Below are 27,570 nucleotides of genomic sequence, written 5' to 3'. Positions count from 1 at the left end.
CCCCGCACCACATCTCTTGTTCAAAACCTTAAATCTGTATCCCCAGTTCTTGTATTATCAGCCAATGGGAACAGCTTTTCTTTGTCTACCTTATCCAAACCTGTCATCATCTTGTACACCTCTATCAAATCTCCTCATAATCTCCTCTCTCCAAGGAGAACAGCCCCAGCTTCTCCACCAAACCTATCGCTGGGATCGTTCTAGAGGGTACATTGACATCAATATCGTTTTAAAGCTTTGACTTCATTTTTAAGTCCTGGTGTTACTCGTGAGCTGACGCGAGTTGCTTTAATTGTCAGCCTCAGTTCAACATTTCTCTCCACCCCCTCCCCGTCTCAGAACAGTGTTGATTAGAGTCTCCCAATGATACGATGATTACTCATAAAGGAAAATGATCGGAGAAGACGATATACAACATTTAAAATTGACAATACGGTGTGAAACAACCCCAGCGCATATAAATCAAAAAATTACATAAAAGGAAAAGAAAGGAAAGAATTTCATTTAGAGAGCACCTTTAATATCCTCAGAACATCCCAATGTGCTTCACAACCAATTAACTTCTCGTGAGGTGCAGTCACTGTTTTGTGATGGCCAATTATCACATAGCAAGATCCCACAAACAGCAATTCTGAGTAGCTGTTAGTTGGGGCTGAATAGCCAACTCCTGTTTCCAATGTTACTGAGTTCATGAGGTGTCTAGTGAGCACGCGCAGCGATGCTTGTGGAGTTGCATCAACAACAATCACTGACAAGGGGCCTACACTTGGACATGATAGGGAGCAAGAGAAACCATTTTTTTTAAACAATGAGGCTGTGGAATGCACCCCTGGAGAAGAAACTATTTCAACATGCAAAAACAGGGCCGGGGAATAAGTGAGACTTGGGTACAGGATGGATAAATGAGATTGAGGCTACTCTTTAGGCAAGATTTTTCGGATGATGTGGTTTTCTGCTACATCCCCTATTAGTGAGTGGTCTGAATTGGAAACAGGGGGCCTACAGTCCTTTCTCTGTCCCTCCCTCTCCACAGGCAGGCTGGCTGTAGGCATGTTTTTCTCTCAGTCCCAACAGGCTCCCAGTTGCCACCCTGAGGGTGGGAAGGCAGGAGTCTGGGCTGAGGAATTGAAGGGACTGCACTCAGTGCCCAGTGAGTGAGTGACAGAGGTTTGAGAGCAGGTTGTGTACTTGGCTTCTCAGTCAGGTGATGAGAAAAACTTGAGTAAGAAAAATAATTTGAATTTATATCCAAGCTTTCAGAATGTCCCACAGCACTTTATAGCCAAAGTATTTTTGAAGTGTAGTCACTATGGTAATGTAGGAAACATGGCAGCCAATTTGTACACAGCAAGCTCCCACAAACAGCAATGTGGCAATGACCGGATGGTCTATTTTAGTGATGTTGATTGAGGGATAAATATTGGCCAGGACACCAGGGAGGAATCCCCTTCTCTTCTATAGTGGTCATGGAATTTTTATGTCCGCCTGAGAGCAGACGGAGCCTCAGTTTAACGTCTCACTTGAAAGACGGCATCGCTGACAGTGTAGCACTCCCTCATTACTGCACTGGAGTTTCAGCGTAGATTTTGTACTCCAGTTTCTGGAGTGGGGCATGAACCCATTATCAGAGGCAGAGAATGCTGTCAATGAACCATCGCACCTGGGCAAACCAATGTATGGGGGCAATATTAAGTCAGTAACTTGGAAATAAAGCTATACTATGGATGCTATGGTGTGTACAAAGCAATGACAATGTTAGGAGCCTGCTCAAGTTTCTAATGACCTTATCTGAATTACTGTGGTTGTTCAGATCAGGCAGGCCTTCCTGTATTTGTTATCTTAAGACCTAAGTGCACAAACAATCTCTTTGATGTGGTAACACTTAACTGATAGGTAATGCAGCATATTAACTGGAAATATGAGAGATAAATTATTCAAATCTCCCCTCTTCTAATTCCTGGTATTTTGTGTTATTTTTGTCCCCCTCCCCCACATCCCTCAATGCCCGTATTGCAGTACAAACACTGCTCAAAGTACTGTTTGTACGGCTGTTTGTTTACCTCCTAGTTAGATGTTGCCAAGTTTCATTCTCCACTTCAAAAACAAAAATACCTGGAAAAACTCAGCAGGTCTGGCAGCATCTGTGGAGAGGAGCACAGTTAACGTTTCGAGTCCGCATGAGTCAGTTAACTGTGCTCCTCTCCGCAGATGCTGCCAGACCTGCTGAGTTTTTCCAGGTATTTTTGTTTTTGTTTTGGATTTCCAGCATCCGCAGTTTTTTGCTTTTATGCTTTCATTCTCCACTTGCCTTTTTAATTGTTTCAGCAGTCTGAGCATAAGTAGTCCAGCTTTCTCAGTCCATGCCCCACCACCCCCCCTCCCCGTTACCACCAACTCCAGTAAATAAGAGTGAGGCAGTCCAGGCTGGAGAATGAAAATAGGCAACGTGTAAGTCAGAAGATGTGAGTTCCTTACCATTTGCGAGGATTTAGGTGTGAGGAAAAGCCTACCCCAAAAAACCTTAACTTGTTTTTCCCCCTCTGCTCTGTATTATGGTGGCATAGTGGTCATGGCAAAGGCCTAGAAAAACTCTCTGGGGGCATGGGTTCAAATCCAGCTGATGGAATTTAAATTCAAATTAATTTTTAAAAATCTGGAATTGAAAGCTAGTCTCGGTAATGGTGACCATGAAACTATCATTGATTGTCGTAAAAACCCATCTGGTTCACTAATGAATGAAATCTGCCATATTTAACCAGTCCAGCTACATGTGACTCCAGACCCACAACAATGTGGTTAACTCTTGACTGCCCCCTGAAATAGCCTAGCAAGCCACTTAGTGCAAAAGCAATTAGGGATGGGCAACAAATTCTGGTGTTGCCAGCAATGCTCACATCCCATGAAACGACTTTTTTAAAATTCCAACATTTTCTCTCCATTTTTAATTGGTGGTTTGCCTTAGGGGAGGGGATCTGACAAGAACCCAGTCTGAAGAGTAGGATTGAGGAAACCCAGAAATGGGGTGGTTTCAGGGGGTTGGGGGTGAATGCTGAGGGTGGAGATATGGGAGGGGGGTGCGGGTGGTGGGGGGAGCTGAGACACGAAGAGTGCAGACAGAAAATGGTCAGTAAATTGTTTTTGGTGACTGCTTGTGGTGGTCCTTTTAAACCAACTGACCTGCTTTCCTGAACAAATTGCATTTCTTGCCCTTCCAACTGGAGGCTAAACCATCCATTCAGAACCTGAAAACTGGACTCAGCACCATTAAATCTCTAGGCTAAAAGATCCCGCACTGCAATTGGATGAAAAGCAGAGTCTTGACAATTTTATTCTTTCATGGGATGTGGGTGTCACTAGCAAGGCCAGCATTTGTTGTCCATTTCTAATTGCCTTTGAAATGAGTGGCTTGCTAGGTCAGAAGACAGTTAAGAGTTAACCATATTGCTGTGGGTCTGGAGTCACACGTAGGCCAAACCAGGTAAGGAGGCCAATTTCCTTCTCTCTAGGGCATTAGTGGAGCTGGTGGATTTTTACGACAATTCCAGGTTTTATTCCAGGATTTGAACCCACATTCCCAGGTGCCTTAGCCCAGGCCACTGAATTACTAGTCTACTGACATTATCACTATACCACTATCTCCCCTTAAGGGCTGTTTTAGTTTGGGTCACATACTCAAAATAGTGATGATTGGCTGATAATGGTGGGTGAGTGGATTAGATCATCCCTTAAAGAATCCAGCCTACATGCTCTGCACTAATGTTGAATTTTAGCTTGAAATCTGTGCAATGAGTTGATAGAGGCCAGATAACCCATTCTCCACAATGTCCCAACAAAATAAGTGTTCAGAAAGAGGGAGCATCAAATAAATCTCAGTCAAGTTCCCCCACAAGAAGGAACCAAGTTGTCATTCGTGGCCCAGCAGGTAACACTCTTGCCTCTTAAATCAGAAGGCTGTGGGTTCAAGTCCAATTCTCGCAACTTAAACTCCAGTGCAAAACTGCAGCAGTGCTGCACTGTCAGAGATGCTGTTTTTCAGGTGAGATATTAAGGCAAGGCCCTGTCAGCCAAATTAGGTGAGCGTAAAGAATCCTATGGCACTATTTCAAAGAAGAGCAGAGAAGTTCATCTGGGGCAGAATTTTGAGGTCGTTGGGTGGGCCTGGGAGCGGCTGGGAAACTACCCGCAATCGGCTCCCCGACCACGATTTCACACTGGCTGGCCAATGAAAGGCGCACAGGCTCAGCGCTGCCGGGGTGGGGGCGGGAGGAGGGTGAGCGCTGAAGTCAGCGCGGGTGCAGGGGAGCGTGTAACGAAAGTTCCCTGAAGGCAGAGACCTGCCTCAGGGAGCCAAAGAATTTAAAACCATCAAATAAAGATTTTAAATGCAGAAACAAATGTCCACACATTGGACTCACTCACTTTAAACATATAGATTATAAAAATTCGTCCCAAACGTTTTTTAAAAATTAATATCGGAAACCTCATCCCGCTCTTGGGTGAGGTTTCCTCAAAAGTCCAAAGGCCGCCTGGCCGATTCACCCACCCACCAACCATAACGTTGGACGGGCAGCGAAAAATCCAGATTAATTAATACATTAATCACCTTAATAGGCCTTTCGCGTGCGCCCGCCGACTGAAATATCATGCAACTGCGCGATGATGTCGGGTGTCTCTTTTATTCATTTATCTGTCAACCAACATCGCAAGAAGCAGATCATTTAGTCATTGCCATTTGTGGAATCTTGCTGTTCACAAATTGGCTAATGTGTTTTCTACATAACACCAGTGACAATGCTTCAAAAGTACTTCATTGCCTGTAAAAAGCAATGGGACAGCCTGAGGATGTGAAAGGTGCTCAATAAATACAAGATTGTTCCTTTTACGTGTTGAATCATGGCAATAGCTCATTCAGGGAAATCATCACCGCACATTATTTAAATAACAATGGTTAGCGTAACCAGGAGGATGCCTCATAATTCCATCCAGCAATTTTAGTTTTAAAAGATAGCAAGATATCTTCAGAAAGTGATACTAGATTAAAAAATATACTTGTGCTTTTGAAATTATCCTGATGGGGGTATTCACCCTTTTGAGCAGGAAATGCGGTGACTACAGCTTTTACTCACTTCACAATACGGCCTATCTAAAATCCCCAACTAAAGGATAGGTCTGGACCTACCAGATGTTTGCACTTTGATTCATGACCAGAATATGTTCTTGTTTTCTCAGCCCCTGACTGACTCAGTTAGTACAATGGGCCCTTTAAGTATATAAATATCAATCCAGTTTACATACAGTATGACTCACATGGAACTATTCACACAAGGAACTGTAAAACCAGAAACCTGCTATCATTGGAGGAGTATTCCAGTAATTATAAGGTATTTTTTTCTTTATTGAGTTTAACACAAGAAACACACATTATAAAACATATACCTAGTCACTGATTTTAACTCTAGTAGGTCATCTGTCAGGTTCACTGACATAAGACCCAGATCATCCTGAGCTTCATTTAAATAAGTCAGTTCAGACTGCCTTCTGAACCTCTGAACCGACATCGGCAGGCTGGAGTGGCAGGAGGCTGCTGATGTGGACCCATGGGAACAGTCCCTGGTAAAGTTTAGTTAGGGGAGGGAGAGTGGTGACCAGGGCCATCGTACAAGCTGGAGGCAGGAGAGATTTTTTTTTGTAGGGTTCAGAGGCCCCTATCTTATTGGGCCTATTCGTCAAGGCTGGGTTTCCCTGGTAGCAACCCCAAAGTTCCAATCTTGGCTGCCGCCAATTTTTAAAAAGCCATAGAGATCTGAATGGTCATCAGACTGTGACTTGGAGTGTCAGTGACACTGTTACCTGCCAGGGTCAGGGGCCCTCACACTGGATTATCCCTGCTAAAATGGTGTGTGATCTGTGTGCTGCATGGACCCAGGGAGCACCATGCTGTCTATGTTTTAGTTCACACATCCTGGTGTTAGGTGCGGGGGGTTAAAATCGGGGCAATAGTACTAATGTTGTACTATTTACTGAAATACAGGTGTGAAAAAAGTTTTGCGAGTTGAGGTTTAAGAGGGCATTTAGATGAATACAAACTCAGGGAAGTGAAGAACCAGAAAGTCTGTCCAGACAGGGCTGAAACCAAGGCCAGGAGTTTACAGTCCCTCCCACCCAGTGGGATATTACAGTCCCGCCGAACTGAATGGAGATTTAAATAGCTCGCCACATCCGCTGGGAGGGAGACGTGCCACAGTGGGGCAGTAAAATCCTGGCCAAAGATTCTTTAAGCTCCCCTCCCTCATATGTTAATGCTAATTTGTCATTTAAATTTTCCTATACTTATTTTTCTACTGTCTGTTCTACATAATCACCTCCCTCTCTAAACGAGTAAACTCAGCTTGGCATTTTCCCTTTTTCAGGCGTGAGCCTCTTTATCCTGTGAAACAGTATTGAACATTCTACCTCTCTGTCATCAGAGTGTACAACTAAAATGTCAACTCCATGTTGGTCTTTTCCCCAGAAATACCCTCTCCCGTTCACGCTCATACACATGCTACACGTATACATATTCTCCAGCTATCGCTGTCATTATCAGAGTGTCAGCTATGGCTTCCGTGGGTAGCACTCTCGATTCTGAGTCACAAGACTTTGGGTTCAAGGCCCACTCCAACATGAGCACAAAAAAGTCAAAGTAGATGCTCCACTGCAGTGCTGAGGGAGTGTTGCACTGTCTGAGGTGACATCTTTTGGATGGGACATTAAACGAGACCCCTGTCTTCCCTCTCTTGTGGACGTATAAGATCTCATGCCACGAAGAGCAAGGGAATTCTGGCTGGTGTCGTGACTAGTATTTATCCGTCGATCAACGTCACAAAAACAGATTAGCTGGTCTTTATCACATTGGTCTTTGTGGGAGCTTGCTGTGTGCAAATTGGATGCTGGGGCTGGATTTACGGTACTGAGGCAGATAGCTTGAATCAGGAAATTTCCTGACTTGCTGTACCCACCTCAGTAAAAAGGCCCCTGAAGGCTGCAATCTTCGCTCGGGGTGGGGGGGGGCGGGGTGGGTGCTGTATAGAGTCAGGACTGCCAACCCTGGATGCAGCGAGTAGGTGGTCACTGGAGCAGTCAAGTGCTGATGTAGGCTGCTTAGGAGGCCTGCCTCAGTTCTCTGGGACATTGCCAGAGTTGTATTAATGGCTGTTAGGCTCTCTAGCCCACACCCCCTAAACCACCCCCCCACCCACTCTCCATGCCACCTACATTGCAAAGCATGCCAACTCATGCCTGCACCCACTCCCGTATCCCCTTTTACTCCTCCATGCCAACGCATGGCCCTTCCATGCCATGACAAAAGAGATTACCAAAAGAACAACTTATTATAACCACACAAAGCTGTCAATCAAGCAAAATCAATAGTTCTCTCCAGTTATCAAAACAACCCCTACTAAGATAATCCTTGTATAATTCTGGGGCAAATATAAGAACTCTTTGGTCGGACTGGATGGCCTCATTATGCATGCTTAACTGAGAGCCCAGACTCCGAAAAAGATTATTTCTTTTATCAATGTCTGAAAGCTTATTTGTATAAGATTAAGAGACGTGAAGTATTTGGAGCTGCTGTTATTGATGCTTTAATGGTCTGTCTGATTGACACTTTTATAGGCTTATAGGAGCAGCAGTTTTTTTTCAAAAGAATGTTTGTGAATGGGTGTTTTTTTTTTCTGTGCAATTCAGTACATGCCATTGTTACTATATGGCTCATTGGTTCTATACATAGTGTATACTGGGTGAATGGGCATGGAAGCACCATGAGTTGGCATGGCAGCACCATGAGTTGGCATGGGGGCTATAAGAGGCTATGGGGTAGGCGGGGGCCATGAGTTGGCACTGAGTTGGAATGGAGGGGGCCATGGGCATGGAAGTGGCATGGGGTAAGTCCTTTTGAAGTTACCTTTCAAAATGCTTCCAAATCCAGACTATGGTTCATGACTCCTCTCGAGCAGCTGTTAACCACAAACATAGGGAAGCTACCCTGACTCCATGAACATTGCGGGGTCTGGGAGATGCCTACCGCCACCCCCCCCCGCACCCCCCAACCACCAAATGGAGCCGGTCAGATCAGGGATTGAGGGCTGGCTGCCAGTGAAAAGTGGGGACACCTGGAATGGGAGCTGGAATCTCTGAATTGGGTTCATGTGCCATTTTTAAATGGCTCCAGAGTCTTTCAGATTCTGTGAAAATCCGGGCCTATGTTTTTTACATTCCAACAGTGGTCACATTTCAAAAGTACTTAATTGGCTTTAAAGTTGACAAGTCCTCGGTTCCTGATGGATTTCATCCTAGGGTCTTAAAAGAAGTGGCTAGTGAGATAGTTATGCTTTGGTTTTAATTTTCCAAAATTCACTAGATTCAGGGAAGGCTCCATTAGATTGGAAAATAGTGAATGCAACTCCTTTATTCAAAAAGGGAGGGGGACAGAAAGCAGGAAACTAGAGGCCAGTTAGCTTAACATCTGTCATAGGGAAAATTTTAGAAACTATTATTAAAGCTGATATAGCAGGGCACTTGGAAAAATTCAGGGTAATCAGGCAGAGTCAACATGGTTTTGTGAAAGGGAAATAATGTTTTACCAATTTATTGCAGTTCTTTGAAGAAGTAACAGGTGCTGTGGATAAAGAGGAACCAGTAGATGTACTGTACTTGGATTTCCAGAAGGCATTTGATAAGGTGCCTCATGAAAGGTTGTTGCAGAAAATAAAAGCTCATGGTGTAGGGGGTAACCCATTGACATGGATAGGCGAAGATTGGCTAGCTAACAGGAAACAGAGAGAAGGCATAAATGGGTCATTTTCTGGTTGGTAGGATGTGACGAGTGCTGGGGCCTCAACTCTTTACAATTATATAAATGATTTGGATGAAGTATGGATGCTAAATTTGCTGATGACACAAAGATAAGGTAGGAAACTAAATTGAGAAGAAGACATAAGGAGGCTACAAAAGGATATAGATAGGTTAGGTGAGTGGGCAAAGATCTTGCAAATGGAGTATAATGTGGGAAAATGTGAAATTGTCCATTTTGGCAGGATGAATAAAAAGAAGCAGATTGCAGTGCCTTGAGATGCAGAGGGATCAGGGTATCCTCGTGCACGAATCATGAAAGGTTAGTATGTAGGTGCAGCAAGTAATTAGCGAAGCTCACAGAATTGTTACAGTGTGGCGGAGGCTACTCAGCCCTTCATGGCTGCACTGGCTCTCTGAGCATTTCAACTTAGTATGTTATCGTTTATTGCAAGGGGAATTTACTATAAGAGTAGGGAGGTTATGCTCCAGTTATACAAGGCAGTAGTGAGATCACATCTGGAGTACTGTGTACAGTATTGGTCCCCTTATTTAAGGAACAATGTAAATGCATTGGAAGCAGTTCAGAGAAGGTTTACGAGATTGATATCTGGATTGGGCAGGTTATCTTTTGAGGAAAAGCTGGACAGGTTAGACTTGTATCTGCTGGCGTTTAGAACAATAAAAGGCAACTTGATTGAAATGTATAAGATCCTGAGGGGACGTGACAGGGTGGCTTCTTGTGGAAGAACCTAGAACTAGTGGTCACTGTTTAAAAATAAAGCGTCACCCATTTAAGACCAGAGATGAGGAAAAAAATTTTCTCTGAGGGTTGTGAGACTTTGGAACTTCCTCAAAATGCAGTGGAAGCAGGGTCTTTGAATATTTTTAAGGCAGAACTAGATAGATTCTTGATAAAGAGGGTGAAAGGTTATCGGGGTAGGCAGGAATGTGAAGTTGAAGTTAAAATTAGATCAGCCATGATCTTATTGAATGGCAGAGCAGGTTCAAGGGGCCGAGTGCCTAATCCTGCTCCTAATTCGTATGTTTGTATGCTTTGATACATCCAGTGGTTGTAAAAAGCACCCTCCCCCTGCCCTCCAACCACCCCCCTTGCCCACTCAACAATATCTTCCTCTCTCTTCTGTTAATTTTTTTTTGTCTCATGATCTATTTGCCTTTACAAAGTTATCCTGTTTGGGTGAGTGTAGGTGCAACATTCTTCTAAAATAATTAGTTCCAGGGTAGATTACAGTTAAAGCCAGTTTTGTTTCTGGCTGATTTTAATGAGCTAGTGTCTACTTGAACAGGTATTTAGCAAGGCTATCTTTACATATTTGAGAGCTTATGGAGTAATGACTTAAAACAAATCATTCCAGAGTCCATCAGTTTGACACTTTTGAGTGATCCATTGTTAGCAAAAATGATGCACTTTTCTCCTGATCAAATGAGGAATACGTTGGCAGACCTCTATCTGTGGAGACCTTGAATCTTGCATTGTTTTGAACTCAGTTCAGTTCAAACTATTTCTGTGCCACTTGAACTGCCAATAAGACTGCGCTGCATGTTGGTAATATGTCATGGGTATATTTTAAAGAGGCACCAATATTCCTCACCAGTATCCAAAACGGAAAACCGATTGACGAGTACTACCTGCCTTTTTTTTATTTCATGGGATGTGGGCGTCACTGGCTAGCGATCAGCGTTTATTGCCCATCCCTAATTGCTCTTGATCAGAGGTCTGGAGTCACATGTAGATCACCAGAGCAGATAAGTACCCAGGTAAGACATTAGTGATCCAATGGGTTTTTACGAAAACCAGCAATGGTTTCACGGTCATCATTAGACTTTTTAATTCCAGATTTTTATTGAATTCAAATTCCACCATCGGCAGGATTCGAACCCAGGTCCCCGGACCATTACTCTGGGTCTCTGGATTATTAGTCCAGCAACAATACCACTACGCAATCACCTCCCCATAGTTAAAAGGTACCTGGATCTGCATCTGAAGTGCTGGAAAGTGGGGTTAAAATGAGCGGCTAGTTTCTTTTCCCTTTTTTGGCTGGCATGATGGGCTGAATGGCCTCTTTCTGCAGCATAACTTCTCTATGCTTCTAGACACTGTTCGTGAAGACACTGCAGCATGTACAGCAAGAGTTCATATTGTAATGACTTCTGTCTTTTGCCTAAACAAAAATGGAAACAGAAATACCTGGAAAAACTCAGCAGGTCTGGCAGCATCGGCGGAGATGAGCACAGTTGACGTTTTGAGGACTCGAAACGTCAACTGTGCTCTTCTCCACCGATGCTGCCAGACCTGCTGAGTTTTTCCAGGTATTTCTGTTTCTGTTTTAGTTTTGGATTTCCAGCATCCGCAGTTCTTTGCTATTATCTCTGTCTTCTGCCTGTTAGGTAAGTTGTTTCTGTTGAAAGAATAAAAGTGCAAAGATAAGGCAGGCTTGCCTTATTTTGTTAATACAAATGGGATTTTAATTGCTTCACCACTGTCGCCCATACTGACAGCTACCAATGCCTTAAGCTCTAGAAATTTCTCTCCAAACCATCGCCACCTCTCCTCTGTTGAGGGTGCTTCTTTAAGCCTACCTCTCCGACCAAGTTTTTTGGTCACCCATCCTAATATTTTGTATTTGGCTCAGTGTCAAAATTGATTTGATAATGCTCCTGTGAAATGCCTTGGGACATTTTTACTGCATAAAAAGCACTATATAAATGTAAGTGCAGGCAAAGAAGTGATTGATGCCATCGCATTGTCAGTGGTGTGTCCTGCAGCACATTTTAAATGTGAGTTTGAAAAGCCTGCAGTTGATTTTGACTTTGGAGATCCTTTCAGCTTTGGCTCATTCTCTTGACCTGTTAAAAGCTTCTTGTCACGTTGATGATGTCGGGAGTTGTCCTTCAAAGTACTTTTCGTACTTTTAGCTGCTTTCTATGTTGGTTACAGATTGTCGGGGCCGTTCATTCGGTGCTGCTTGTTAATGAGAGGAAGAGTGGAATCTACGTGTGCCGAGTCAATGATCAGCAGAACCAGTGTGTATTCAGCAAATGGGCAAAGGTCAAAGTTCATTTTATCAGATCTGGTAATGGTTCCTTCGTTTATAATTGGTTATCGCAAAGGAATTAGTGGCTGCTTCATGAACTGTGAGATAATTTGTTGCTGCTTTTGCTTCTTATAAGTCAAAAGTTTTCAAGCTTTTGTTTGCGTTGCTTCTTGTTTTGAGGGAAAACGATCACTTTCCTTTTAAGGCAATTTTCACCATGTGCCTTTCCCCCATTTGAAGAGTGGTCTTTGCCAGTGTTGCCCTCGGACTTTCTGCTCAGAAGTTTGCATAGCTCGGGGTCGCTCCCCTTCAATTTGTCCCACAATAAGTTGAATCTTCAACCTCTCCAGCCAGGTTCTAGACTCCTCTCTGTCCTGCTACGTCTGGCAATACACTGTAGGTCCATCATTATTTGTAAACAAAAGGATAGGTTGGCTTTTTACGTGGCAACTCCATATTGTGTGTGTTTAATCAGCATCCACAGTATTTTGCTTTTCTTATAAGTATTGTTTTTGTTTACCCTGATAGCAGCATTACCTCACAGATGGCGGGGAGAGCCAGTGATTGGACTACAGCCTGAATCCTTGAGGGTCAAAGTTGGCCAGAGAGCATCCCTGAGGTGTGTTGCATTTGGAATTCCTGCTCCAAAATACCAGTGGTACAAAAATGGCATTCAGTTACCTCACCAAACTAAAGTCGATTTTGTGGTAAGTTAACAGATTATGTCTTTTACTAACTGCCAATGAATGCAAGAGCAATTGTTTGGTCTAAACACAGCCCTGCTAAGGAGCCTTAGTGTGTGGTTTGCCTGTCAAAGTACTGATTAGTACAAGACTATTTGATTGGCCTAGAGCTGAAGGGTGAGAGTATTTGATTGGTCTAGAGTGCATTGTTGAATGGTGTGAGAATATTTGTTTGGTGTAAAGCTGCAGGATTATTTATTTATTTTTATTTATTCATATTTTTTAATCCCTTTTCCCCAAATCCTCCCCGCCCATCCCACAAGGCCATCTGTCACTTGTTTCTATTGTGTGCTTTCTCAGAGCGCTCATCCTTGTTCTGCTATTAACACATTTTGCTGCTATCAGCACCTTCTTTAGTCCTTGCCACTACCATTAACACTCCCTTTGTCAATCTCTCCTTGGCTCCCACCTATCCCTGACCTTCTATTTTGCTCCAACTGCTCTGCCCCATCCTAAACAGTGTAAAATCCATCACATTTCTACCTTGCTTCAGCTCCATAGAAGAGTCATAGGGACTCAAAATGTTAACTCTGTTTCTCTCTCCAAAGATGCTGCCAGACCCGCTGAACTTTTCCAGTATTTTCTGATTTTATTTCAGATTTCCAACATCCACAGTATTTTGCTTTCATCTTAATGTACACAAGTTCTTTGGAACAGAAAGGGTAGTGGAAATCTGGAACTCTCTCCCTCAAAATGCTGTTGAGCCTGGATGTCAAATTGAAATTTTTAAAGTTAAGATTGATAGGTTTTTATTAGGCAGATGGATCTGAGGCAGGTAGATGGAGTTAAGATATAGGTCAACCATGAACTACTAACAAGGGGATGGCGGTGGCCTAGTGGTAGCCTAGAGGCCTAGGTTAAATCCCTGGGAACATGGGTTCAAATCCCACCATGACAGCTGGTGGAATTTAAATTTAATTAATAAATCTACAATTAAAAAGCTAGTCTCAGGAATGGTGACCATGAAACTATCATTGATTGTTGTAAAAACCCATCTGTTTCTCTAATGAAGAAAATTTGCCATCCTTACCTGGTCTGGCCTACACATCATTCCAAACTCACAGCAATGTGGTTGACTCTTAACTGTCCTTTGAAATAGCCAGATAAGGCATTCAATTCGAGGGCAATTGGGGATGTTTTTTTCATTCATTCCCATGGCCCTTTTTATGGTTGCCTTCTAGTTATCAGAAATAAAAAAGGAAACAGACCATTTGCCCCAATCATTACGTGTTGGCCTGTACCCTCCGCGTGAACATCAACAAATTTCCTCACAGGGAATTAAGCCTGCAAAGGTGCGATCACTAAACTGTGACCAGTTAGATGCTGTGGCTGTCTAGGTTCTATTGATAAAGGTACATTTTATTTTCTCTGTCTAGATAGCCACGGCTGAGATGAGACACCATGGGACATACTTGTGTTCAGTCACCAATGACCGGGGGCAGGAGTGCTGGAGTTCTGCGGCTGCTGTGAGCATAGGTAAATACTGGCACAGTGTTGTTGCTAACATGTCACAGAATTATATAGAATTACATAGAATTTACAGCCATTCAGCTGATGTTTATGCTCCACATGAACCTTCTCTCACTCCTCTTCTTCTAACCTTGTCCCTATATTCCTTCCTATCCTTTTCTCCTAATGTACTTATTTAGCTCCCCCCAAAAATGGGTCAAATATTCTGGAACTTACCATCAGGCAGTGACGAGATTCGGGATACCTCTGCGTTGTGACAGTGATTGTAAATACCAATAATCGAAGGCCATGCTTTTCTGGAATTCAGTCACGGAGTGTTTCCCTAATATCCAGTCCAGGAGACAGGAAGAAAAATATATATATATCTACATCAGCCTGGCTACTTTATAAAATTATTTTATTTTTCTGTTTTTCAAAATGGACAATTGCTGGGCTGATAAAAGTGGTTGCATGCTCGGAGTTTTGGAAAATTCTGAGCTGTTCCAATGGACAAAGGCTGCCTCATCATCCTCCTGGAATCTGATTTGAATTGTATAAACATTCCAGCCAAGCCAACACAAAGGATTTGTAGACGATAAGTCTGCACCAGCCAGCTGTGAACAAAGGTAGAGCTATTTGTGACGCCTAATCTCCAATGTTGTGCTAATGGCCCCACCATTACCTGCTCCAAAACACAATGGGTTTCAACCAGGCACCTTGTTAGCTGAAAAGCTCGACCCAAAACCACCCTGTCACACGGCTGAGGCTTGAGCTGTTTGAATTCCTGTAATTAGACAGCTGTTGAATTTTAACTTCAGTTGTGGTTTAACCTCGGAAGAGAAAACCGGACTCTAGGCTAGCAGTCTGTCTCTAACCTTCATCTCTCTGAGTCTGATTTGCAGAAGGAACCCTGTATTTCCCCTACAGAGTGAACTAATCCCCAGGATACAAGAACATTTTGCTGCATCTTCAACAGACCCAACCTGCAACTGAGTTCCTAGGACCAAGACCAGGAATTCTGCCAGTCAAAGCCACCTGAAAGAACCTTCCATGGACACTGATTCTGGACTCTGGCCTCACGTGAAACCATAATTCTTATTTTTATTGTGGTCTTTGCCCTGAGCCGCTTTCTTTCCCTTATTCCTCTTTTGTTGTATGAATGCAAAAGGGGCAGACATTGCGAAACCCCTTCCTGCATTATTTGACCTTGTCTCGAATTTGCTGTGGGGTTATTAATAGAAAGTTAAATAACTTCAAAACTGAAGGGTTGAGGAAAATACGCCACCACTTATAAAGAGGGAAATCAAAAATCAAAAACACCTTTCTGTTTATGGGTGGGTAGTGGGTGGAGAAATCAGGGCTGTTTAATTTAATCTCCCTCCTGTCCATAACACTAGGAACATCCTACTGGGCCTAGGTAACTCCTTAATTAGCTGACCACCTGTACTAAGGACATCTCATAGTGACTCACTTCTGATTTTATTTTCCCTCCATCGTTGTATTAGTGTTTGGAACAAGAAAAATGTTGCGTTAGCATTAAATTGAAAACCATGAATATTCTATAAGATATTAGCAGTGATGATCGGGAACTGAATTGAATTTTGTGGTGCCTTATTTTTATATCCCCACTCTATTTATGTTCATTAGAATAATCATCTTTCTATAATACAGAGTGTTCCATCTACTTTAATGTCTATAAAATGGGACGATGTTGCTTTGCTCATCCAGGAGAAGGGGGGGGACATTTTTTTTCTGGACTGGTGCCCAGAAACTGAGTCAAGTCTGGTTACAGTCAGTAGATCCCTCATGTCACAAGTCCAGGGTGAATTGCACCCAGGTCTGAGGGGTCGCAATCACAATACTGGCATTTACATCAAGTCATCTTAACACATACACTTCTGAACATGTGTTTTTGTTTTAAAAAGGGAGGGAGACAGAGAGTGTTGCACTGCCAGAGGTGCCATCTTTTGGGTTATAGTGAAACCCAGTCTGCCCTCTTGAGGTAAATGTAAAACTTGCCATGACACTATTTCAGATAAAGGGTACAGCAGTTCTCCCCAGTGTCCTGGCCAATATTTAACACTCAATCATTGGCATCCTTCAGTCTCATGAGATGGTGGTTTGCACAGTGGTGGTCAACTGTGTTAAAGGTCACATGGTGTGGCTCAGGAGTTCCACTCTGGCATTGCAGTCTCTGCCACATTTGCTGCAGAGGAAGGCAGTGGGCTGAGAAGGTGCACGATTCACTGGCCTTTGTTTTCTCTGGGCCAGCTGAGCTCCTTGCCGCTCTTCTTTTCCAATGCCCCTCTAAAGAGTCATCCTCCAGAGGTCACGGCTGTCAGTGACTGCCTCTTAGTTGCCAGTGTCAATGTCCACCATCTCCATATCTCACTTGCAGGTGTCCATGTAGCAGAGGTATTGATGCTGAGGAGGTCATGACCCAGTGGCCAGTTCACTGTACAGAAGGTTTTTGGGTATATGGCCGTCATCCATCTGATGAACATGGTGAATCAGCGCAGAGGTCATGCTGGGGATACGCCTGAGACAGCGAAGGTGGAAACTGTTCAGCCTTTTCCCCTGCCTCGCATATGTTGTCCAGGTCTCATCACTGTAGGGGAGTATACTGAGGACACAGGTTTGATAGACTCGCAGTTTGGTGTTCCTGGTCAGGCTGCTGTTGTTCCCCACTCTCTTACTCAGCTTGGGCATAACAGCTGCAGCTTTTGTGATACATGAGTTTATTTCAGCATCAAGTGACAGATTGCTGGTGATTGTGAAGCCTAGATATGTGAAGCTATCAACAACCTCCCCCAGTTCACATTGTTAATGCTGATAGCTGGCAGTATGGCAACATCCTGAACCATAACATTTGTCTTCCTGATGCTGATGGTCAAACTAACTCTTTAAAGGTGTGAGAAAGTCTGCTCATTTGCTGCTGAAGGTGCTCCTCGGTATGGAATGTTAGTGCGGCATCATCAGCGTAAATCAACTCTCTGATGAGGACTTGGTGCACATTAGTCTTGGATCTCAGGTGGGCAAAGCTGAACAGCTTTCCGTCAGTTCTGGTATGTAAATAGGCACCCTCTGTAGATGATCTGAGGGTCATCAGCAGCAAAGAGAAGAATATGCCAAGGAGTGTTGGTGCCAGAACACAGCCCTGTTTGACCCCACTGCAGATCTCAAAGGGTTCTAATGTTGCCCCATCATGGCTGACCTTATCCATGATGTTGTCATGGAAAGAGATCACATTGAGCAGCTTCAGAGGACAGCCATTTCTCTTCAGCTTTAATAGACTGTCTCTGCTCACGTGGGCAGATATCTTGGTGACATTTAGAAGGGACTATATAATGTCCTCCTTTGTTCACAGCTTTTCTCTTGTAGTTGATGGACTGAGAAGATCATGTCAATTGTGGATCTTCCAGTTCTGAAACCACACTGGGATTCAGGATAGATGCATTCAGCCAGGATCTGCAGCCTGACGAGGGCAGCACAAGCAAATACTTTACACACGATGCTCAGCAGGGAGATGCCTCAACTGTTGTTGCAATAGCTACAGTCGCCCTTGTTCTTGGACAGGGTCACAATCTTTGCATCACACCTATCCTGACCCTCAAATCACCATTACTACAAACCACACTATTTGGTCGTTATCACTTTGCTATATGTGGGAGCTTGCTGTGTGCAAATTGGCTGTTATGTGATTGACATATATCTCACACTAGTATTACAGATGTTCTAGATTCATAATTCCAAGCTAATTATCACCAAGTTGCCAGTGGCAGTTAGAGAGGATCCAAGGATGGCAGGTGTGAGATTTATGAAAATGTCAAACAGGTTCTTTTCATTTAAGCTTGGGACAAAAACACGTAGCATGCTTTGCTTGTTATCTAAACTTTCTTATAACGGACATAAAGGTGCTGGCCTGAGAAGCATAAATTTGGCTTTACTATGCCGCAAAACCATACTGTGCCTGGCTCAGAGATTAATGCTTGCTGACACCAGCTACTAAAAACCGAAGAAGTATTACATTCCTCGCAATGATTATAAAATTCACTACAAATCAAAGCAGAAATGTTTTGTATAAAAGTTCTGATTCACACTTAGACTGTAGGGTATATACATCTGCATGAAATTCATTTGTGCTTTTTAACACTGATCTTAACCTGTGTATTCCTTTATTCCTACTTTGGATGTGGGCATCATGAGCAAAACCAGCATTTATTCCCCATCCCTAGATGCCCTTGAGAATGCAGTGGTGGGCTGCCTTCTTGAACCATTGCAGTTCATGTGGTGAAGGTGCTCCCATGGTGCTGTTAGTTTCAGAACATTGACCCAGTAAAAATGAAGAAATGGCGATAAATGTCCACATGGGGATAGTGTGTAACTTGGAGGGGAAATTGCAGGTGGTGGGTGTACCTGTTGCCTTTGTCCATCTAGGTGGTAGCAGTCGTGGGTTTGGAAGGTGCTGTCGAATGAGCCTTGGTGAGTTGCTGCAGTGCATCTTACAGATGGTACACACTGCTGCAACTGTGCATCGGTGGTGGAGGGAGTGAATGTTGAAGGTGGTAGAGGGGGTGACAATCATCGGGTTGTTTTGTCCTGGATTAATGTCCAATAAAAAACTAAATCTATATTCATATAGCCTGATTAGTTCTGTCATTTTCTGATGTTCCTGTTCTAGGTATATCTGTGAGCCGCTTCCAATTTTTGAAATTTAATCTCGTCTATTTCTCTCTTACAGTTGAAAACATCTCTATAGCAGTATCGTTACCTTCCCTCAGGGTGACAGGTAAGAACTAGTGTTTTCTTAGAGCATTTCCAATATACATTGATGAAATAAAGTGTTAAAGATCCAATTCTAAAATTAGCAAGGGTTGTCTGGCACTTCCACCTAAAACTAGGGCATGAATCTGGCCCAGTGTGTCCACTGCCCAATCCATTCCGTTGTCAAACTTAGAGTCGTTTGTATTTTTTATTGGGTTAATCATACTTTTATTCTGTAAACCAGTGGCTCAATAAATTAAGATGAGAGCTTCCAAGCTCACTTCAAACAGGATTCTTACAACTAGCAGAGAGCAAGGAGTTTGTCATCCCTGTAACCTGGGCCTAATGGTGAAAAGGAACCCGGGAACACAGGGAGGCCATGCAGCCCCTCAAGCTCGTTCTGTCTTTCAGTTTGATAATGGCTGACCTGTATCTTAAACTCCAACTAGCCATCCTAGTTCCTTAACCCTTAACAGCCTTATAAAATCCATCAATGTCAAATTTGAAATTTCCAATAGACCCCCAACCTCAACAACATTTTGGAGAGAAGAGTTCCAGATTTCCATTACACTTAGTGTGAAGAAGTGCTTCCTGTTACTGCCTCCTGAATGGTCAGCTTCTAATGTTAACCTTGTTCTGGACTCTCCCACCAGAGGACATCATTCCTGTCAACTACCCTAACTAAATAAAAACTAAAATTATTTTAAGTGCTTCTATTAAATCACCCCTTAATTGTCACCACTGAAAGGAATAATGCTGGTTCATGGGGTGCTCCTCATTTGAGGTTTGTTTCAAGACCCAGGTGGGATTTAGTATGTTATTATGAATGAAATAATGAGCTGTTATTCATTTTCAGGCTCTGGTGAGAGGAAGGTAACAGCAAAGTCCCCGACTGTCTGCCGGAAGCCAGGTAGAGCTGAGAATGCTTAGAATAATCTGAATTTGTTTGTGTGTGTGTGAAGCAAGAAAGCGGGGAGCCTTTCCTTTGGTAAACCTGTTCCTGTTGAAAGCTGCCTATCCTTGAACTGCAAACCACAGCTTCCATGTCCAAAACCCCTGGCTAAAGGCCTATTCATCCATTAAAATGGGAAAGAGGGTGGTGTATTGGTAATGTCACTGAATTAGTAATCTAGAGGTGCTGCCTAAATGCTCTGGGGGCATGAGTTCAAATCCAATTACAGCAGCTGGTGGAATTTAAATTCAATTAATTAATAAACCTGGAATCAACAACCTGGGGGTTACCATTGATCAGAAACTGAACTGGACTAGCCATATAAATACTGTGGCTACAAAAGCAGGTCAGAGGTTAGGAATCCTGCGGTGAGTAACTCACCTCCTGACTCCCCAAAAGCTGTCCACAATCTACAACTCAGGAGTGTGATGGAATACTCCCCACTTGCCTGGGTGTGTGCAGCTCCAACAACATTCAAGAAGCTTGACACCATCCAAGACAAAGCAGCCTGCTTGATTGGCACCCCATCCACAAACATTCACTCCCTCCACCACCAACAAACATTGGCAGCAGTGTGTACCATCTACAAGATGCATTGCAGGAACTCACCAAGGTTCCTTGGGCAGCACCTTCCAAACCCACAAAGCCTACCATCTAGAAGGACAAGGGCAGCAGATATGCGGGAACATTATCACCTGGAAGTTCCCCTTCAAGCCACTTACCATCCTGACTTGGAAATATATCGCTGTTCCTTCACTGCCACTGGGTCAAAATCCTGGAGCTCCCTTCCTAACAGCACTGTGGGTGTACCTACACCACAGGGACAGCAGTGGTTTAAGAAGACAGACCACCGCCACCTTCTCAAGGGGAATTAGGGATGGGCAATAAATGCTGGCATAGCCAGCGATGCCCACATGCCGTAATTGAATAATAATTATTTTTAAAATACAAAGCTAGTCTCTGTAATGGTGACCATAACGACTTTCATCGATTGTTTTAAAAACCCATCTGGTTCACTAAAGTCCTTTAGGGAAAGAAATCTGCCCTCCTTACTGGTCTGGCCTACATGTGACTCCAGACCCACAGCAATGTGGTTGACTGTTAACTGTCCTCTGAAATGGATTAGCAATCTACTCAGTTCAAGGGCAATTAGGGATAGGCAACAAATACTGGCCTTGCCAGCGATGCCCACATCCCATGAAAGAATAAAGAAAATAAATTTTTGCTTTGTTATGTTTTGAATGTTGATCCACTTGTTAATGAAAAGGAAATCATCTGATCTGAATTGTCATACACCCAGGGTTTAGAAGCGAAATATCTCTACCTGACTACGTGGGTTTTACGCAATAAAGTTGTGGCCAGGAAGCCTTAACTTTCCCGCCTAAAACAGACTTACAAACCTGCACTGTCTGCCATGAGCCTTTTGTATTAGTTCTTCCCTTCATGTTACTCACAATTAAGTTTTACTGTCTATATAAATTTTAAACTATAGTTTGAGACAAAATCAATAATCACTTGGATAAGTGCAGGATAATTAAGGAAAGCCAGCATGAATTCATTCAGGGAAAATCATGTTTAACTAACTTGCTGGAGTTTTTTGATGAGGTAACAGAGAAGGTTGATGGGGGCAATGTTGTTGATGTGGTATGTATGGATTTTCAAAAGGCATTTGATACAGTGCCACAAAACAGACTTGTGAGCAAAATTCTAGCTCATGGAGTAAAAGGGAAAGTGGGCATTTGGATAAGAAATTGGCTGAGAAACAGGAAACAAAGAGTAGTGGTTAATGTAAAAGCAAAATACTGCAGATGCTGGAAATCTGAAACAAGTAGTGGTTAATGTTTGTTTTTCAGATTGGAGGAAGATTTGTAGTGGAGTTCCCCAGGGGTCAGTGTCGGGACCCTTGCTCTTCCTCATATGTATTAATGACCTAGACTGTGGTGTTCAGGGCATGATTTCAAAATTTGCAGATGATATGAAGATTGGAAACAAAAACAAAAATACCTGGAAAAGCTCAGCAGGTCTGACAGCATCTGCGGAGAGGGATACAGCTGACGCTTCGAGTCCATATGACCCTTCATCTGGAAATGTCAACTGTGATGAGGATAGTCTTGAACTTCAAAAGAGCATAGACATGTTGGTGGATTGGGCAGACAACTGACAGATGAAGTTCAATGCAGAGAAGTGTGAACTGATTCATTTTGGCAGGAAGAATACGGACAGTCAGTACAAAATAAAGGGAGAAACTCTAAAGGAGGTGCAGGAACAGAGGGACCTCAGACTAGTCACTGAAATGTCAGGGCATGTTGAGAGAGCAGTTAATAAAGCATATAGTATTTTAGGCTTTATTAATAGGAGCATTGAGTACAAGAGTAGGAAGGTCATGTTGAACTTGTATAAGACAGTAGTTAGGCCTCATCCAGTGTACTGCGTCCAGTTCTGGGCGCCATGCTTGAGAGAGAATACAGAGGAGATTCACAAGAATGATTCCAGGGATAAACAATTGTAGATATGAGGATAGATTGGAGAGATTGGGACCGTATTCCTTGGTGAAAAGAAGGCTGAGAGGAGACTTGATAGAGGCATTTAAGATCCTGAGGGGTATGGACAGGGTAAATAGTGAGAAACTGTTCCCAATGAATGTAGCAACAAGAACTTCCCACCAAGAGCTTCCCACATAGGGGAGGCAGTGGCATAGTGGTATTGTCACTAGTACTGGTAATCCAGAAACCCAGGGGTAATGCTCTGGGGACTCAGGTTCAAATCCCACCAGGGCAGATGGTGGAATTTAAATCCAATAAAAATCTGGAATTAAAAGTCTAATGGTGACCATGAAACCATTGCCGACTGTCATAAAAACCCATCTGGTTCACTAATGTCCATTAGGGAAGGAAATCTGTCTTCTTACCTGGTCTGGCCTACACAGCAATATGGTTGACTCTTAAATGCCCTCTGAACAAGGGCAATTGGGGATGGGCAATAAATGCTGCCCACGTCCCATGAACGAATAATAAAAACTTGAGGGCACAAACCCAAAATTATTAGCAAAAGGAGTAAAACTGATGTGAGGAAAAACTTTTTCACTCAGAGGATGGTTGGAGTCAGGAATGAGCTTTCTGAGAGGGTGATGGAGGCAGGTTCAATCGAGATATTCAAAAGGGAATTGGATTGCTAAATGAAAAGAGCGAGGTTACGGGGATAAGGCAGGGGAGTGGGACTTGGTAGAATGCTTTTTCAGGAGAACCAGTTCAGACCCGACGGGCCAAATGGCCTTTTGTGATTCTGTCTGAAAGAGTTTGCTATCCTAATATCTCACACGTTTTGCTGACTTGGAGCCCTGCCACCTATCCCATTCTTCCCAGCGGGAGGATAAAATTGAAAGAAACAGGAGCAGGCGTGGACAGCTCAAGCCTGCTCTGCCATTCGATAAGATCATGGCTGAATGTCTACATTTATCCCACTTTCCCATCCATTTTCCCACTTGAATCCTTTGGAGTCCAAAAACCCATTGGTTTCACTCTTGAGTATAATAATCAACTGTGCATCCACAGCCCTCTGACTCCAAAGATTCACAGCCCTATGAGTAAATAAATTTCTCCTCATCACGGTCTTAAATGACTGACCACTTATCCTGAGATTATAACCCTTAGTTCTAGGCTCTCCATAGGGAAATAGCCTCTCAGCATCTACCCTGTCAAGCCCTCTAAGAGTTTTATACATGTCGATGAGATCACCTCTCATTTTTCTAAACTCTGAAGAATATTTTCTCAGAGGACAATGCTCTCATCTCAGGAATCAACTTAGAGAATCCATTCATCGACCAGAGCCTCATTTACCTCCCACTGGTCAGCTTTGGCTGCCAGGTTGTATCTCTTCAGTTCTGGGAGGGCAGGAAATCAGCCCCCTTCCATGTTGAGCTGGCCAACAGCCAGAACCCGAGGAGGGCGAGCATAAGGAGAGAGGTGGTCTTGAGTCGGGGTAGGCCTCAGACAGGCTGGCTGGATTCGAGTTTGTGTGCCAAAGGCTGCTCCCTCTGGCCCCATTAAGAAAAAAATTGGGACGTATCTTAGGCTGTTTTGTCTGTGGGCACGAGGGATCTTTTTGACTGGGCGTTCAGTACCTGGTGGAAATGGGTGGATGGCGCACAGATGCACTATTCATCTGGTTGTACGTCATCTACAATCAGGGTCCTTTGTACTTAACTCTCGTCTGTACCTTTTGATACCTTTAGACTCGACTACTCCAATGCACTCCTGGCTGGTCTCCCACATTCTACCCTCCGTAAACTTAAGGTCATCCATGCCCGTGTCCTAACTTGCACCAAGTCCCGTTTCTATCTCACCCTTGCGTTCTCTGACCTACACTGGCTCTCAGTTGATTTTAAGGTTTTCATCCTTGTTTTCAAATCCGCCTACAGCCTTGCCCCTCCCTACCTGTGTAATCTCCTCCGACCCCACAGCCCTCCAGGATATCCACGCCTCAGTTTCAGGCTTCTTGTGCATCCCCAACCACAACTGGTCCACTATTAGTGGTCGTGTCATCAGTTGCCAAGGCCCCAAGCTCTGGAATTCTCTCCCTACACCTTTCCACCCCTCTACCTCTCTCTCCCTGCTCCTCTAAGACACTCCTTAAAAACTACCCCATTGACCAAGCTTTTGGTCATCTGACTTGATATCTCCTGATGAAGTGCCTTGGGACGTTTCATTATCCTAACGGTGCTATATAATTATAAGTTGTTGTAACAGGAGCCAGATCACATACTTTAACTTGGCTTCAGTCAGGCACGGAGACCCCAGGCAAAATAGTGGGCAGGGAGAACAGAGCAGGAACCAAGCAGCATGCGCAACTCTTTAAAGCTGCTACCCCTTCTGAACAGGCAGGAACCAAGAGATAAAAACAAAAAGCTACTGTGGATGCTGGAAACCCAAAAAAATTCTGTTCAGTTCTGTTGAAGGGTCATGTTGGACTCGAAACGTCAACTCTTTTCTTCTCCACCGATGCTGCCAGACCTGCTGAGTTTTTCCAGGTAATTCTGTTTTTGTTTAGGCAGGAACCAAGGTTCAATCAACCATACAGTATGTTATTTCTTTAACTGACCTCAGCCATAAGTCAGGGATCCATTAAGTGGGAACAACTACTTTGTGGACTATGTACTACTGATTGGCAGCGTTGCTACAGTAACCTCACAAATGCCCACCGTCTCGTCAGGGTGCTGGCATTATTAATGAAAGTCAACATTCACTGACTACATTTTTATTTATGGTGATAAACGGCCTGGCTTAATCTGCCCACCATGTTCCTCTGTCTTAATAACAAGAATAAGGACGTGATCTTTCACTTGCTCTTACCTGTTCTCTCTCTCTCTCTTTCAGACACGCCTCAAGAAGTCAGACTGTGTGGTATGTCAACACTAGCTTTAGTTATTTGCAGGTGTCTTTTGGGTTTTATGATGTATCCACTCAAATCCACATCAAATACCCTCAGGATGTGACATTTCCCATCAGTAATAGCCATAAATCAGAAACGAGAAATTATGTCACGACAGCTCTAATGTTTTTTTATAAACTATCCACGGTTCCCTGTTACTTACCACAGAAACCAGCATTTGGCCAAATGTGTCTTTGTTGGTTTTTATGCTCCTTATGAGCCTCATTCCTCTTTAGTTGATCTCATGCTGTTTTTCCCATCAACGGGGAAAGGCATTTGTCTGATTTAAGTTATACAGAATTTCAAGACGCTGACAAGAAAAGCACATTCAATCAGTCGCTTGGTAGTACAGAACTTGAATATTGTTGAAAAGAGAGACATGCTGCCGAACTTGGGGAGCCCATAGTTCCCAGTTGCTTTCTCCATGGTTAACACCTCAGCCAATCAGAGTTGACTTGCCAACCAATCAGCACCCCTTTTATCCTGTACTATAAATTGTTGTGACTTTTGAAATTTGGCATTCTTGCATTTGTCTTGATGAGTGCAAGACAAAAGTCTTCGACAGCTTATCTCTCTTTTCAGCAATGTAAAAGCCCATTCATCAAATCCCTCCCCTGTTGTGTGGCACATGTTGTACTATGATGAGCTGCTAACAGTAGCCTGGAATACTTGGTATTGAGGATAGGTTGGAGATTAGCCATGGCTAGGGTTGCCAACCCTCCAGGATTGGCCTGGAGTCTCTAGGACTTGAAGATCAATCTCCAGGACACTGTTGTGTGCAAGCCTGGAGTAAAATCATCGGGGCACTAAAAAATGATTGGTTTTTTTTGTCATTTGCTCTGAACATTTTTCTTTACCAAATATGAAAATATTGAAAATGGTAGAAAAAGGCTGTTTGGCTGACATTCAAGCATCATCCAGTTGGGTAGTGAGTCTTTTTGCTTTCCAGTTGGCGTAGGAAGGCAGTGCGTCACAAGGATGGAACATGGGAGCAAGTCACGCGATGAAAGCTCCAGGAATACGTTTAATCACAGCCGGCAACCCTAGCCACACCTGTTTCACAGGAAGAGATTGTCAGTTGCTCAGATTGTGGCTCTGTTCGAGTAAAGATTCTTTGGTTGTCCAGACCACTTGCATTTGAAAATGCCACATTTTCCAATGTCGAGGTATATTCGACTTCTTGTGTCAATGTAAAGATAAGGACCCTCGCTCTTGTGATACAATGGTTCCCTCACTCTCCTGCTGCAGGAGATTGCTGGAATCTTCAGAGAAACAGCACAACTGGCTAAAAACTGCCCATTTACATTTTCTCTAGATGGATTCCAGCAATCTGCTACCAGTGAACCTCTGCAGGAATTCCATTACTAACCCAGGGACGTGTACACTGTACTGCTAGTTCTTTAGTTTGAGAGACAGCAAGGTTGTACTTCTAGATTCCACCATTCACAACAATTGCCTCAAATGGTCAGCAGACGTTTATCAACTTATTCTCTTGCTCCATTCCATCATCATTAGATAATGAGTAGCATTAGGGTTAGGCTATGGTAGCTGTTGGGACTTACTCCCAATATTCCTACCCCTTGACTGAATCTACATTGGTTTCAGAAGACACTGCAAATGAAAGGTAAGGGCTAGGTGGCAGCCAAGCTCCCCTGAGTGGGCAGATTGGGAATTCAAGTTCCATTCCAGAGACTGCAGCATAAAACCTAGGCAAATGCTCTATTGTTGTACTGAGGGAGCACTGCCCTGTAAGAGGTGAGATGTTAAGCCAAGACCTTGTCTGCCCCCTCGGGTGAATGTCAAAGATTCTGTGGCACTATTTTGAAGAGGAACATGGATTCCCCAGTGTCTGACCAATATTTATCCATCAACTAATGGCACTAAAAACAGAGTAATTGGTCACTGTCATGTTGGTTTTTGTGGAAGCTTGCTGTGCTCAAATTAGTATTTACAGGGGCTCCCAGGGATGTGTCAGTACTGTTATAATTAACTGAAATAACTCTTGTTATTTCTATTAGGTCACTGAGTTGAAGCAGGCTCCTTTGTATTGACCTAGTCTTTCAGATAGCAGAGCAATAAAGAGTTCAATGAAGAGTACAGGAGGCCAAGGCAGCAGCATCACCAGGCATACAAAACATGACTACTTGCATACCAAACAGCATAAGCAGCATGCAACAGACAGAGCTAAGCGATCCAACGATCAACCAATAGATCAGACCTGAGCTCTGCAATCCTGCCACATCCAGTCGTGAATAGTGATGGACAATTAAACAACTCACTGGAGGAGGAGGCTCCACAAATATTTCCATCCTTAATGATGGGGGAGCCCAACCCATCAGTGCAA

The 27,570-nt window shown here is 43.5% G+C and overlaps 1 protein-coding gene across 3 annotated transcripts in view; it reads left to right on the top strand.

The window, feature by feature from the left end:
* malt3 (MALT paracaspase 3) overlaps positions 1–27,570 on the top strand; it is a 113,821-nt gene that overhangs the window by 39,495 nt on the left and 46,756 nt on the right. For 2 of the 3 annotated variants that reach the window (XM_078532591.1, XM_078532594.1), the window contains 6 exons: positions 11,795–11,930; positions 12,420–12,598; positions 14,011–14,110; positions 18,825–18,872; positions 19,704–19,757; positions 25,172–25,198. In XM_078532591.1, the coding sequence (XP_078388717.1) occupies positions 11,795–11,930; positions 12,420–12,598; positions 14,011–14,110; positions 18,825–18,872; positions 19,704–19,757; positions 25,172–25,198 (544 nt within the window). The remainder of the gene's footprint in view (positions 1–11,794; positions 11,931–12,419; positions 12,599–14,010; positions 14,111–18,824; positions 18,873–19,703; positions 19,758–25,171; positions 25,199–27,570) is intronic. The other variant, XM_078532593.1, reaches the window with a different exon arrangement.

Source organism: Cetorhinus maximus, chromosome 30 (assembly GCF_964194155.1).
Source record: "Cetorhinus maximus chromosome 30, sCetMax3.hap1.1, whole genome shotgun sequence".
In the NCBI taxonomy this organism is placed as follows: Eukaryota; Metazoa; Chordata; class Chondrichthyes; order Lamniformes; family Cetorhinidae; genus Cetorhinus; species Cetorhinus maximus.
The sequence above is the reverse complement of the archived record's forward strand: the minus strand, read 5'-3'. Positions and strand labels throughout refer to the sequence as shown.